At 35.8% G+C, this 15117-nt stretch overlaps 1 protein-coding gene across 1 annotated transcript in view; it reads right to left on the bottom strand.

The window, feature by feature from the left end:
* Window positions 1-2484: 2484 nt before the first annotated feature.
* Window positions 2485-15117, bottom strand: part of LOC142341248 (uncharacterized) — an 88608-nt gene continuing 75975 nt past the window's right edge. Inside the window, exons 9-13 of the mRNA XM_075392171.1 lie at window positions 12363-12656; window positions 11778-12035; window positions 9426-9668; window positions 3510-3593; window positions 2485-3435 (exon numbers count right to left, since the gene is read on the bottom strand). Coding sequence (XP_075248286.1) covers window positions 2773-3435; window positions 3510-3593; window positions 9426-9668; window positions 11778-12035; window positions 12363-12656 — 1542 coding nt within the window. The 3' untranslated portion in view covers window positions 2485-2772. The remainder of the gene's footprint in view (window positions 3436-3509; window positions 3594-9425; window positions 9669-11777; window positions 12036-12362; window positions 12657-15117) is intronic.

The following is a 15117-nucleotide window of genomic DNA, read 5'->3' as shown; positions in this document are numbered from 1 at the left end:
TGCTTCAAAATTCGTTCGAGCGCAATTAATAAAAGCCCAGCACACTGGTGAGCCCAGCAAAAAATGGCAAAAGCTGACAGCAAGCCAGAAGTTCTAGGAAATGACAAAGATTTATGAAAAGTTCCGATTTTTCAGTAGCTGTTCATTTCTACTATTCACCTTCCAAAAAGACCAGTTCTAATTTCAAAATATGACACTCGAAAAATCCGAGGCACTCGAAAATCTCGACATTCAAAATTATCTTAGTGCCATACATAAACATACCCGGCAGATTGCCGGAAAATAGCCGCCGTTGATTCCAATAAGCATGATTGGGATTGAAAGAATAGAAGATATTGAAAAAAAAAAGATTTTTGTACAAAAACATTTTTAAGTCCGATTTATTTTGATGGCATTTCGTAGTTGAACATAACGAACTTCTATTTCTTAGAGAGAGGCTACAGGGAATACTATCAATACCAATAAGCATTAGAGATGGTAACTAAGACTTATAGGAACGACGCTCAAATAGCGGGCATCTAAAATTAAGCTTTATGGGTTTATCCCGTTTCTATTTCTGACATCCAATTTTGTACTAACTCTGTTCATTTTGAATTGCTTTGCTGAGCAACTGATGTTCAAAATCACTTTTAGCAGAATGAGAGAAGAGAGAAACTAGCCTAGAGAAGTCAAAAAGATTTCACGCAAAATGTTGAAAAGGCGGCAAAATGAGGTAGAGCGAAACATTTTTTTATTCGACGAAGTAAAAAAACATAGCGGGGCAAGTCCTGACGTACAATTCAAAGAATTTTCATTGACTAAACAGAAAAACTAGACCTAGAATGGACTATGATTGAATTGAAAAGACCATTTAAAAAAAATCAGAACAAAAAAATAAGAAATAAACAGAAAATCAATGTCAAAATGCCGCATGTGAACAAAAAAACCACTAGCGAGAAATGAAAATTTAATTCAAACAAAAAGCTAGGCCTAGAATGAGCTCTGAATGGATTGGGAAAACCAATTAGAAAAAAATCCGATCCAAAAAATCGAAAAAACAGTAAAAATCAGAGTGAAATTGGCGCACGTGAACAAAAAACCACTACCGAGAAACCGAATTTTTGTTCAAACACCGTTTTCTCACTCTACTTTAAAATTAGAGTAAAAATTCACGCCGCAGAACCACTCGCTTTTTGGCTCCATTTCCTGTTTCGGCGTGACCAAAATCACTACTCCAATTTGACTTCAAAAATCATGAAAATGTGTGAACAGATCTTTAAAAAAAACAGCGCCCCAATACAATTCAAATCCTTTGAATTGTAAAAAAATAGGAGCGCTATAATAGCCGGCTGAGAAGATGAGGGCGGCTATTAAACATAACCGACTAAACGTCGGACGAATTGCTCTCAAACGACTAGTGGGAGCTCTAATCAATTGCAGCCTGCTTCAGTCGGAGGGGGGGGGGGGGGGGGGGGGGGTGGCGAAATGGGACTACGAGGTTCAATAGTGGGCTTCAAATAACCGCATTTGAGGTTAATATATACCACTATTAAGATTTAAAGTGAAAAATGGCACCAGTTTCGGCGCACTTTTCATTTGACTTTGAGTATTAAATTGCCACCAATTGAGAGTTCAGCTGCTTGAAATTGGAGAGGGAACTTTAGATCACACAAAACGCAAAAATTCAAGGGCGTAAAAGTCACTCGAAGAGTCAAAACGGTCAGGCGCAAATTTTGCATTAAAAAAGAAACACTTTTACCATAATTGCTTCTCTACGAGAGCAGTTAAAAAGCTGTAAGCGTCCCCTAAATGTCAAAATTAAAGTTAATATCTGAATATTTGGTGCTAGAGACGTGACTGCATTTGAGAGCAGTTAGCAATAGAAAAGACAATAACTGTGAGAACTGCACTAAGATGACTGAAATAGCATGTGAGATATTTAAAAGAGCATGTCATCGACAAAATACAAAGTTCGCTGGATCACAAACCAACGTCAATATTACTGTTCATTAATATACAGATGTACATGACATTTAAATCCAATAATTTAGCTGTAAATCGTGTCATTGGATAGCTTAATCATTGAACACTTTTTCTCATGTACGCCTGCGAATTCAGCTCATTGCACTATTGCTTTTCCACACTTTTTATTATTAGAGAATCAAGGATAGAAAATAGTCAGGCACTAAAACCACGAGGCATCTCAACTTAGTCAATTTAATTAGGTTTTAGAAATGCAACTACATACTGTCTGTTTCTTGCCCTACTTAGTCGCCGTATCACACTAGCAAAATCTCAAATTTGACACTTTTACCCTTTGATTCTCTCAATACGCTAGAACAAAAATCCTAGTCCCCTCGGGCGACTAAGATTTATGTTCTAACATATAAATGGTTACCCTCCGCCTTCAGCCTAGGTTCAATTCATTGATAGCTCGCTGAGTCAAAAAGCGGTAGTCTATTTTATACACTGATTTCTTATTTACCGTAATTGAAATGAGAGGACGCAATGAATTAGACCGTTAGCAGGAGCTCCATAGAAAAGGTTTGTCGACGTTGAAACAGCAACGTTCAGATTAAGTTCAAAAAGGAGCGCGAATAAACCTATAAACCACCACTTATGCGAGATCAGAGGTATTCATTGGGAAGTATAGGAGGGTAACCATTTCCTATATCAAAGCAAGAAGATATGAAATCATACACTGCGGCAAAATAGCCAGTTTCATCAGTGTTCAAAGCCATGAATGAAGAAAGAACAAAATTAGAAGCAAAGAGGACTTAATCATGAAGCGAGTCACATTCGATCAAAGAGAGAGGATGTCTTCTTTAAAGTGTCCATTCCTGAAGTATTCATGGCTGGTGGTTGAGCCGCTGGTGCAAATGCCGCAGGCTGTGCTTGATTCAAAGCTGTTGTGGACGACACAGGTGCTGAAATTGGTGCGATGAATTGCTGTTGCTGCTGCTGTTGAACATTCGCAACATTCTGAGGTATAGTCTGCTGTTGCGTGAGTTGAGATTGCTGCTGTTGCTGGTTGAAGTAAGTAGTAACTGGAAGTTGAATGATGTTTTGTTGCTGTACGGTTGCACCCACAGTCGCAGGTGATGCATTCATAGCATTGATTGCATGCTGTCCTGCATTAAATTGAGGATCCACTGAAATAGAAGCTGCCATTAAGTTGTTCGGTGTCGGATTCCGAACACATACTGAGGCATGATTGCCAAAATTATTGCTAGACAGAAGATGCTGACTCTGGAATTGTTGGAATGGCTGTATTTGCTGGAAAATAGGTTGGAGCTGGTGGGTTTGCAAAGGTGGAATGTTGTAGCTCATTGCGGGTTGCTGTTGCAACGAATTCTGTTGTTGTGGCTGTTGATTTGCCACTTGGAATGCTAAGTGAGTTGGAACTTGTTGTGAAACACTGGCATTTATTGGCCAGTTGTAGTCTGGAAGGTACGTCTAAATATATCGATGCCCGGTTACTACATTGAAAAGGTTCGTGGTTATTAAGCGGAAATTGATAAAACACTTACCAAGTACATGGCTTGAAAATAGTAGCGGACAAGCGCAAATATGTTCCACATGACCACATTAGTCTCTTGGAAACACATCTCCACCTACAAACAAATTAACTTTACCCTCACAAAGACCACTAACCAAAAACTAACTGGGGCAAAACTGTAAAGAGAAGATACAATAATTGCAACACAGTAAATACAGCACAGTAAGCTCAACAAACTTTCGTTACTCGCTTCAAGCACCTCTTAAACTTAGAATCAATGGTAAATTGAGGTTATTGTAAGAAGTATTATTGTATGGGAGTGCGTGGTTGGGGGGTAACTGCGACCATGAATTAAAGCAGCTTCGGTTATTAGCATACTTTCAGTCTAGTAGGCTCTATGAGGGCTACTCAAAGACTTATTGCCCTCTGGGCTTTACCTGTTTCTCCCATTTCTGTTTACCTGGGCTTTACCTGTTTCTCCCGGCAACAAGTCAAATGGTCAGACGATCATCCCATTAAAACAGAACAGCAAGACTTCGTTTGAGAGCAATTAATTAGTGCTGCTTCGAGAAATTAAAAACATAGCCGAAAGGCTCAGGAACCGATTCGAAGTAGATATTCACTTACACTCCAGCCAACTACTGATTAAACAAAATGCGCCTCTACTCGTTAATGGTGATTATTTTGAAACAAAAACAAAAAAATAAGAGGAAAAACCCCAAATCAATTAAAATATGATGAAAAATCTTATAAAATATAGTCGCGCGTTGCTACTCCGAAACAATTATTGGCTAAAACAAATTGCAATAAAAATAGTTCTCATTCAGTAAACGACTACCAATCGAAAGAAAGAAGTAAAAAACGATAAAAACGAAAACAGAGAAATGAAAACTACACACAAATTGTTCTCTAACAATTTTCCTAAAAATGTCAAAAGCCGCTTCCCAGCAATTTAGCTGAGACAACTCTGTAAATTTGTTTCTACTCGATCTGTGATCCAGCCATTGCCTATCAGAGACATTTTAACCAACTATTCCAAAATCCGAAAAAACAGGCCGAAATTCTTAAAAAACAGAAATCGAATATTTTTCTGTTCTCATTAATAAACATATACGGCATGTTTCCAGAAAATAGCCCCATGATTCTCATGACAATGACTGGGATTGAAGGAACACAAAAACAGTGCTCAAAATTGATTTTTGTACAAAAAAAGAAAGTTCAAACTATTTTGATTGGATTTATGCATACTCCTGTTTCATAAAGAGGTGAGTCAGTGTCTAGTATCAAAGCCCAAACGCATTAGAGCGGTTAACAGACTTATAAAAACAATGTTCAAGTAGCGGGCTTCTAAAATTGGGATTTATGGAGTTATCCAGTTGTTTTGATTTCATTTTTCAATACTAATTCTCTTCACTTAAGATTGCTTTTCTAAGCAATTGCTTTTTAAAAGCACTCTGAGCAGGAGAAGAATGAAGACAGAAAAACTCGAGAAATATAAACACTTGAAAAAATAAAAATTCCAAAATTTATTGATCGTTTCTAAATTTCTCGATATTAGTACGTTCAAAGCTATATAGAATGGTCTCTCCAATTGGTCCAGTAATCAAACTGCAAGCCCAAAAATCTTTCACTGGCGCTTAAGATTGTGATAAACACAGAATATGACGAAAATTCACAAAAAACTTTAAATCAATTGCAAATTTTAAAAAATTGAGAAAAATTCGCGATAATAATATCTTAAGAACCATCTCGAAACTTCATGTTTACAAAAACCATCCAGTAACCTAATGTCCACTTTAAAAATAGTTTCCTTGCCAACAAAGATCAAACATACCCGGCAGATTGCCGGAAAATCGCCGCCGTTGATTCCAATAAGCATGATTGGGATTGAAAGAATAGAAGATATTGAAAAAAAAAAGATTTTTGTACAAAAACATTTTTGAGTCCGATTTATTTTGATGGCATTTCGTAGTTGAACATAACGAACTTCTATTTCTTAGAGAGAGGCTACAGGGAATACTATCAATACCAAAAAGCATTAGAGATGGTAACTAAGACTTATAGGAACGACGCTCAAATAGCGGGCATCTAAAATTAAGCTTTATGGGTTTATCCCGTTTCTATTTCTGACATCCATTTTTGAACTAACTCTGTTCATTTTGAATTGCTTTGCTGAGCAACTGATGTTCAAAATCACTTTTAGCAGAATGAGAGAAGAGAGAAACTAGCCTAGAGAAGTCAAAAAGATATCACGCAAAATGTTGAAAAAGCGGCAAAATGAGGTAAAGCGAAACATTTTTTATTCGAGGAAGTAAAAAAAAATAGGAGCGCTATAATAGCCGGCTGAGAAGATGAGGGCGGCTATTAATAAACTCATGACAATAACTTTGAGAAAAGTTGGAAACAATTCAAAGTTTATCAAAAAATTGCAAATATTCGTGATATGAAAATGGTGAGAACAATTCCATTGACCCTAGTAACTATGCAGCAACTTATTATCAAACACTAGAGAAAACGAAAAAATTACAAATAATTTTGAAAAAAAATTGAAAAAATTAGTATTAATTCTTAAGTTTATATTTGCAGTACCAAAACATATAGCTCACAACAAGGTCAAAGAGTAATTGTGTCCTGCAAAAGAGCTTCATCAACTTTAACCGACGTCAATTTGAGACTGATCAAATAAATATCTTGAAATTATCTTGAAAAAAACATCTTGATGTGAAGAATTGCACCATTTTGGGCCCAAAACTCCTATAAATAACCTAATAACCTTAAATTGAGGCCTTACCAGCAGCTGCACCACTCTAAACAATTAAATGACTACTAAAACCAGTCAAGGAGCTCTGATGAAACTTGACGCCCGCCGAGTTTTACCTGTCCCATTTTCAAAGCTCAGGAAGAAGATGTGAAAACGTCATCCAAAAAAACGTAGCACGACAAGTCCTGAATTACAATCTAAAATGAGATAACAAAACCGAAAACGACAACTAACTGGCAGCCCAAATTAACATCGCCAGCCACGCAGTCTCACAAAGGTAGATAAAAGTAAAAAAGTAAAAAAAACGTTGCTAAAATTCTGAAAGCTAAAATCATGAAAGCTAAAATCATAAAAATATGTTTAAAATGATTAAAATTGGCTATCTATAAACCGAGCACATGTTTGGAAAAAACATGTTGGTCTTTAAATAATTCCGAAACATGGTTTCATTCCTTAAAATGTTTTCTTGGCCTCTAAGGTTAAAAAACTATCAAAAAATGCAATATTCCGTGAAATTTATAACCTCAAATTAAACATAGCCGGCAGATTGCTGGTATAGCTGCGAAAGAATAGACCTGCGTGCCATATAATAGAGATAGAAACAGATACAGATCTAAATTGAAAAAAAAATCGAATCCGCTCAAAAAAACTAGGTAAAAACATTTAGCGATTAATTAATAAAGCTTGTTAAAATTCATTCCACAGAAGCCTCTTATTAGTGACCTTTACTGCACAAAAGAGTTCCTTTGACCTTAAACAAATTCAAATTAAACTTAAGTTTTAAAGTACAAAAGTCATTTTATTGAGTGAGGCAAGTCCCGTATGATCAAAATCTAATCACGCAATTAACCTAAAAACTTTTGCTAAAGCGAGTGAGAAATGACGTCACGCGCGCAAATGCCGTTAGTGAGAGGAAGAAGTCAGTCAGAAAATTGGACTTTTTCTGCTTTGCTGCGTGAACAAATGTAAAACGAAAAAAGAGCGTCAGACGACGAAACAAAAAAAAACCAAGAGCACCGCAATATAGCTTCGCTCAGCTTACAGCTTCGCAGCTATAAAAAGTTTCATTCGCCTGTACAGATCAAGAACTCAAAAATCGGTCAAAATTGTGAAAAAAACTTCAAGTGGCTCAAATCTTTGATCTAATTATCTTCAAAACCATTTCAATGTCTCACGAGTGCTTCCAGTAACTCTATCTTCAAGCTATAAAAAAATGTCACTGGTCTTTAAATACCAAATAACTAAAAAAATCCGGACATTTTGAAACAATTTGACAAAACTGACATCTTTTTGAAAAGTGGCTGAAATTGGTGATACCAATATCTGCAAAACCAAATCGTACCTGAAACAACCAAATTACCCATTTACAAGCCCTAAAAACTTTCATTGACCTTTCATGAGATTATATTTTATTAAAATGCTCCTAAGATTCGTGAATATCTTCAGAACCAATTAGTTGTCTCTACAGACCATCGAACAAACCATTTTTAAACCATAAAATGTTTATTTGACACCTAAAGATTGAAAAACTCAAAAATTTAGCAGGAAAAATTCCCAAAAATTTTGCAAAAACTGGCACGTTACAATGAAAGGTCGCTAAATTTAATACTAATGTCCTCAAAGCATTCTAATGTCCTAAAAACTATTCAGTAAACTATCGTCAAGCCATAAAATGAAAAAAAAAATAATAAAACTTAAAAAACTTAAGAAAACTTTTAAAAAATTGCAAAAAAATTACCATCATTTTAGCTGTTTAAGTTTGTATTACCAAAACCTAAAGGGCAAAAAACAGACATAACAAGACTAATAACCAGCTTAAAAAACTTGACGCCCACTGAGGGTAACCTGTTCATCCCGTTTTGAAAGCTCAAAAACATAGAAAAACTTATCTTACAAAGTAGGAGCCCTATAATAGCCGGCGGAAATAAAAGCTGAGGGCGGCTGTTAAACACAGCTCAGAATCAATATCACTCAAATCCATATATCACCAAATACACTAAAACCACTAACCTCAACCAAAGAAAGACCATAATTCCTATAAAATTGAAGATTGCAAGAAGTGCTAAAAAGCATTCAACAGGGAAAAATGGCAAAAAAATCTCAAAATATCATCAAAAAGTCTTATATTTGCATCAGATGGTCAAAAATGTTTTCAAACACACTTTTACTAGCCAAAAAATACGAGCCTTTTGGCAAAAAAGTTTAAAGGGTTAAAACGAAAAAACATGACCAATTAATGTCGGAAGAATTGCTCTCAAACGACCGGCGAGCGATTGGCTTCCTCAAGCTCAATAGCTAGCTACGATGAGACTAGCCTTAGCTTTATCGCAGGGCTTGAGGTGAGCGCAGTGGGATCGATGGGGGCAACTGTGGGGTTGGGGGAGGGGGTCTTTGGCTGTACGGGAGCCACGACCTTACGGCCTGAACATTGTGTAGGGGTGGAGATTGAAGGCTGTTTTGGGAAATGCGTGAAGTGGGGGGGGGGGGGGGGGTGGAAGGAATTCTAAGAACCTCCCTTCACACCATGAGTATACGTCTCCAAAACACTTTCTGTGAATCTCATACTTGGAGACTAGTGAGCTGAAAGGCTCTAAGAGAACTTAGTGCCCACTGGGTGCTACATGTTTATCTCGTTTTTGAGGACGAAAAGTCAAATGGGCCAGATAAAAAACATCAAGCGAAACATCGCATTAAAAACGACCACATGACTAATATAATTGCTACAAACTTCGTTTGACAACAATTAAAAACTGGCGTTAAGAAGCCGCACGTGATCGTTCCCTTAGCGAGAATTGTTTTACAGTTACTTTCTCGCTCTCTTAGAATACTGTATGAACAAAAACGACTGTCTCTTTTGCTCTGCTGTTGACTTTTGTTCAGCAGATTGACCTAAACACTTTGTTTTTACGAGAAAAGAGAAGTCACCGATTTAAAAAAATAGATCTCCGTAACTCCTCGAGTCGTAAAAAGCAGACAATATAATCCCATGCTTGGTTGTAATAGTTTGATATCAAGTCTCAGGGCCATTTTATGTTAAACAGTCGTTCTGGCAATTTTAACAATAGAGTAAAACAAATTTAACATTGGGTAAAATGGCAATGGGTAAAATGACAGATTGGGTATAATGACCTCGGGTAAATTGTACTGATACTTTAAAACTCTATCTTATTTTCAAATTAATTGAACCTTGTAGAAAGAGGAGACAGCGTTCTGTGGTTCACTATTGGTCACTATGTAGAGCAAAGAGTTTGTCTTCTCGGGCACCGCTGCGAACAGTCTCTTTAGGTCAGAGGCTGCATCCATCGACTGTTGTGGTGCCACTGGGTTCACTGTGCTCAACTGAATCTGGCCGCCCATTGCTAGAGATATCAGTTGCTGCGACTTCTCGTTTATTAGTGAGTGTATTTTAGATCCCTCTTCCACAAAGAACTGAAACATGAGGCGATTCCTTTAGTAAAGAAGACACAATTTCAGTAACAAGATTTAAAATATATCCAATTTCTTGGAAATGATCGGCGTACAAGATTTTGAGCTTTCTCGCCTAAATAAAGAAACATACCCGGCAGATTACCGGAAAATAGCCGCCGTTGATTCCAATAAGCATGATTGGGATTGAAATAACAGAAGATATTGAAGAAAAAAATTTTTGTACAAAAACATTTTTCTAAGTCCGATTTATTTTGATGGCATTTCGTAGTTGAACATACTTCTGTTTCTTAAAGAGAGGCTACAGGGGCTACTATCAATAACAATAAGCATTAGAGATGGTAAATAAGACTTATAGGAACGACGTTCAAATAGCGGGCATCTAAAATTGGGCTTTATGGGTTTATCCCGTTTCTATTTCTGACATCCATTTTTGTACTAACTCTGTTCATTTTGAATTGCTTTGCTGAGCAACTGATGTTCAAAATCACTTTTAGCAGAAGGAGAGAAGAGAGAAAGTAGCCTAGAGAAGTCAAAAGGATATCACGCAAAATGTTGAAAAAGCGGCAAAATGAGGTAAAGCGAAACATTTTTTATTCGACGAAGTAAAAAAAAAATAGGAGCGCTATAATAGCCGGCTGAGAAGATGAGGGCGGTTATTAATAAACTCATGACAATAACTTTGAGAAAAGTTGGAAACAATTCAAAGTTTATCAAAAAATTGCAAATATTCGTGATATGAAAATGGTGAGAACAATTCCATTGACCCTAGTAACTATGCAGCAACTTATTATCAAACACTAGAGAAAACGAAAAAATTACAAATAATTTTGAAAAAAAAAATTGAAAAAATTAGTATTATTTCTTAAGTTTACTCAAGAAATATTGAGTTCAATGGCTTTATTAGAGCTGATTAGGGACAAATATTAGTAAACATAGCCAGCAGATTATCAGAAAATAGCCACCGTTGACGCGCTTGATGCACATCGGGATTGAAACGGAAAAAAAGAATAGACAGATATTGACCAAGTTTTTTTTTTATTTTTTATAGTGTCAAAAAGTGCATTAACTTGGCGTGCAGTTACAGTTAGATTCTTAAACTATACTTAATTCAGCTTCTACACTGAGAGCTAATACTAACAAGCTTAATACCAATGTCAACTAGCAAACACTCTAATGAACTTTGATAACCTAATGCTCAATGACCGGGCTTTATCGGTTTATCCCGTTTCTTTTGATTTTGCTCTTTTGACTTTGACAGTATTCACCACATTGCGTAATTCAATGCTTGAACGAATTTAAAATCCATTCCGTTGAAACAGTGAGTGGAGTAAGTCAGAAGTCAAACGTAAAATCGTATGAAAAACGCGATCAAAAAGTAAAGCGAATTAAAGAAACATAGCAGTACAAATCCTGACGTACAATTCAAAGAATTTTCATTGAATAAACATAAAACTAGACCTAGAACGGACTATGAGTGAATTGAGAAAACCATTTTAAATAAATCAGATAAAAAAATAAGAAAAAAATAGAAAATCAATGTCAAAATGCCGCATGTGCACAAAAAAACCACCCGCGAGAAATGAAAATTCAATTCAAACGAAAAACTAGGCCTAGAATGAGCTGCGAATGGATTGGGGAAACCATTTAAAAAAATTTGATCCAAAAAAATCGAAAAAACAGTAAAAATCAGAGTGAAATTGCCTGCCGCATGTGAACAAAAAACCACTACCGAGAAACCGAATTTTTGTTCAAACACCATTTTCTCACTCTACTTTAAAATTAGAGCGAAAAAAATTCACGCCGCAAAACTACTCGCTTTTTTGCTCCATTTCCTGTTTCGGCGTGACCAAAATCACTACTCCAATTTGACTTCAAAAATCATGAAAATGTGTGAACAGATCTTTAAAAAAAAGACAGCGCCCCAATACAAATTCTTTGAATTGTAAAAAATAGGAGCGCTATAATAGCCGGCTGAGAAGATGAGGGCGGCTTTTAATCAATAATTGTACAAAACTCAAAACTATTTTTCAATGCTCCAACTATGTTTACGATCTACCTATTGTCTACCCAAAAAGACCCAGATAAAATTCCAGATTATATTTTACGCACCTGTACTTGAGTATAGAGATCATCGGCTGACTTGAGTGGCCCCTCTTTCTTTGAAAAGAGATAAAGGGCAAAAGCCATGCTACAGAGGTTTCCACATCTCTTCATAATGTCAGAGCAGCTGGACTTGTCAGAAGACAATTGTGGGGAGGAAAGGACTCCTTCCGCATCCAGAGACGAGTGAAGGAGGTCAACTTCATTTTCTAAGAGAGATGCGACCCTTTTGATCTCAAGGCCCAGTCTTCGAGTCCTCGTAATGTTCTGAACACAATTAGATGGGTCAGCTCTCACATAGACCCATAATCCATAGGAAAAGTACTGATCTATTCTATTCTTTAGTAAGCACTCTCTAGTTAACGCTCTATTTAAGGTCAACCAATGGTCAACACTACAGTACACAGCCAAATTTTGTCTGCAGTAAAAATTAGCTTCGGGACATTCTTTAGGAAAACTGGAAAGATAATGAAAACTTCACTTGAAGTAGGGACCTTCCACTTAAATTTTTTTCATCTCAGCTACCTTATTTCAATGAACCCAATATCTAAAAGAAGTTCAATTCTTTCGCGTGTACAAACAAATTTGGCTCACCAAGTAAGAGACAGAGCCCATAGTCCTGAACAATTCGTTGGGCTGTTTCTCAGTTCTGTTCGTAATTATTCCCACGATGTCATTCATGAGTGTTGAGAAGCTGTGCATCTGCGAGTTCCACACATCTATGAACACAGTGAGGTTCTCGTTGGCAATCTTGCTGCTCGGGTAGAGAGCTGCCGTTTGAGCACTAAGAATGAGCTGGTGCGAAAAGAAACGGATGCACGACTGACAGTTCTCAATCGAAACTCGCAACTTGGTAGAATCACACACATGGTACAGCAGACGACACAGCTTAAACAGATCATAACGACTCAATCGATTCATTTTCGAAATAACAAAGTCTTCGTTAATGCGTTTGCAAATTACTGACTTCTCCCAACCGCATACTAACACCGAAACGTATGTGTAATCGCACAAAAGGTTCAGGCCCCGCTCATCCTCAATTTTGGCACAATTGTCTACCAAATGAGGAACAGAACCCCAAAAACTCAAGTATTTTTTTATTGGTGTACGAACAAAAAGATAGCCTCCAAAGCAAATATCTCAGTGGAGAAAAAAATGACGCATTAGATTGATGAGATCTAGTTATTATTAAGTCATTATTAAGAAAGCGAGTCAAGACAACAGCAAAATCAAACAACAACAAACATTATTTACATCCAAAAGTTTGTCCATTAAAAAACTTAGAAACAAAGTCAAAATAGCGTCAGATAAACTGAATTTAAACAAAATAACTTGTACTGTACTAAACAGTCCATAATAAGGCTCGTAACATTTAGACAAAACAAAAACAAAAACAGTAAAGTTTAAAAAAAATCGCTCATATTTAAAAAACAAATAATTTTAATGTAATGAAAACCAATAGAAATCAACTGAAAACAACCCACGGGTTTATGATTAACTATGCTTCCAAAGAGCATTAAGAATTGCCAATATTCAAATTTTTATGCGGTTACAAAAAGAACAACAAATAGACATTAAACAAAATTTCAATTAAAACTTGCCAGAAAACAAGCCGTAAAGCTGCCCAACAAAATATGTTCGATTGCACCTTCTTCAAACACCGATAATGTGGTATGCAATCTCTCGTTAATTAGGCTAGGTAACAAGTAAACAAAAAGAAAAAGACAAAATTAAGAAATTCTGTTGTATTTTTCAAAAAAAATCAAAGTAATGAAAGCCATTGACTACAATATGAAAAAAATAAATAGGTTCGTTTATTCGTCCAAAGGGAGCTCTTGAGACCTGAACATATCCAGAATATGTCTTACGTCTACAAAAAGATCGTCAAGTATGATAAAAATCAAAAATTAATTCACTCTTTGTGAAAAATCCGTGTCGAAGCCAGTAAAGTCATGACAAATTCATTAAAAACATTACATTTTGTGACACCAATCTCTTGATAATACCAATAATGTCAAATATCATCTGCAATTAACACGACTAGGTAACAAAAAGACAATAAAAAGAACAAAATTGCGAAGTTTTTTTTTATTTTTGAAAACAATTGTTTTCAAAGTCATGAAAGCTATCAGCCATCTACTAAAACTAGGATATCCGCTCATCTATTCTCTCATAATAAGCCAATGAAACCCATCACTACACAGGAAATTTCGAGATCTTCAAAAGCGGTGTCGAAACCGTTAAAACTATAATCTGTATCTTTAAAGATTTTGATTTGTTCATTTGTGCCTTCTTTTGAACGTCAATAAAGTGATACGTGAACTATCAATAATGTAATAATGTGACAAAACGAGATAAGGTGAGAATGGGCCAATGCCGTAAAAAACATTTGTGAAATCTAGTAGTATCGAAGCCAGAAAACCACAAATTACGGCGTGAAACCACAATAAAGACTAATAGTAAAATCAGTAGAAAAAGAAGCATTCTTGCTTTGCTGACATTAAGCTACAAGTTGACGAAATTAAGCAAAAAACAAAATAGAGGCAAAGTACAATGAGCCATCATTTATTGAAAAATCAAGTTTTTTTATATGTCAAAAACGACCATAAGCTCTCATTTAAAAAACTAGATACAATAATTTGGAGCTGCTAAGGAAACGAATTGCACCTATCAGCAGTGAGCTTTGGTCTGAAATGTTCTGTTCTTTAATTAATATTCAAAAATTTTGAATTATTTTAAGAACGACTGATTACAATCCGAATTAATTTTGGATCGTAACAGTCCAAGATTGGTCCAAAACTAGCCCTGCTAATGCCGTTCATCCATTAGGACCACTTAATTTTGCGAATGTTTTAGATATAGATAAATTGTTAGTTAAAAAATCAAAAATACTGCGTTTTTGATAATCAACCAGTAAAGTTTGCAAAAAACGGCAAAATTTTAATTAGAGAGCACTCTCAATGGAAGTGGAAAGAGGACTAGCCTCCTTTTGAGTTCAAAAAGATTTTCTTAAAAGTTTTTGGTTAAGCGCCGCTTCCGGCAAATTTATTCAACGATTCAACGTGCACTAAAGAAGCTTATTTCGTGCTATTTTCATGAAAAGGGCCGAATTTGGCCAAAATTTTTGCCACAAAACAGCCACAATCATTTTTTGTCTTTTAAAATAAAATCAACAAACCTTCTTTAAAACTCTTAGCAAAATTGTCAACATTTAAGGCAGAAATTTTGGAAAATGTGAACAAAAATAACGCAAGTCGGTCTAATATTCACAAAAACTTAAAACATCGATCACTCGCTCTAGAAAACGAAATTAAAGAAATTCTTTTTAATTCCATATTCGACGCATGAC

The sequence above is a fragment of the Convolutriloba macropyga genome, chromosome 1 (genome assembly GCF_964194025.1).
Source record: "Convolutriloba macropyga chromosome 1, txConMacr16.3, whole genome shotgun sequence".
Taxonomy (NCBI): domain Eukaryota; kingdom Metazoa; phylum Xenacoelomorpha; order Acoela; family Convolutidae; genus Convolutriloba; species Convolutriloba macropyga.
Note: the sequence above shows the minus strand (reverse complement) of the source record. Positions and strands in the feature narration are given on the sequence as shown.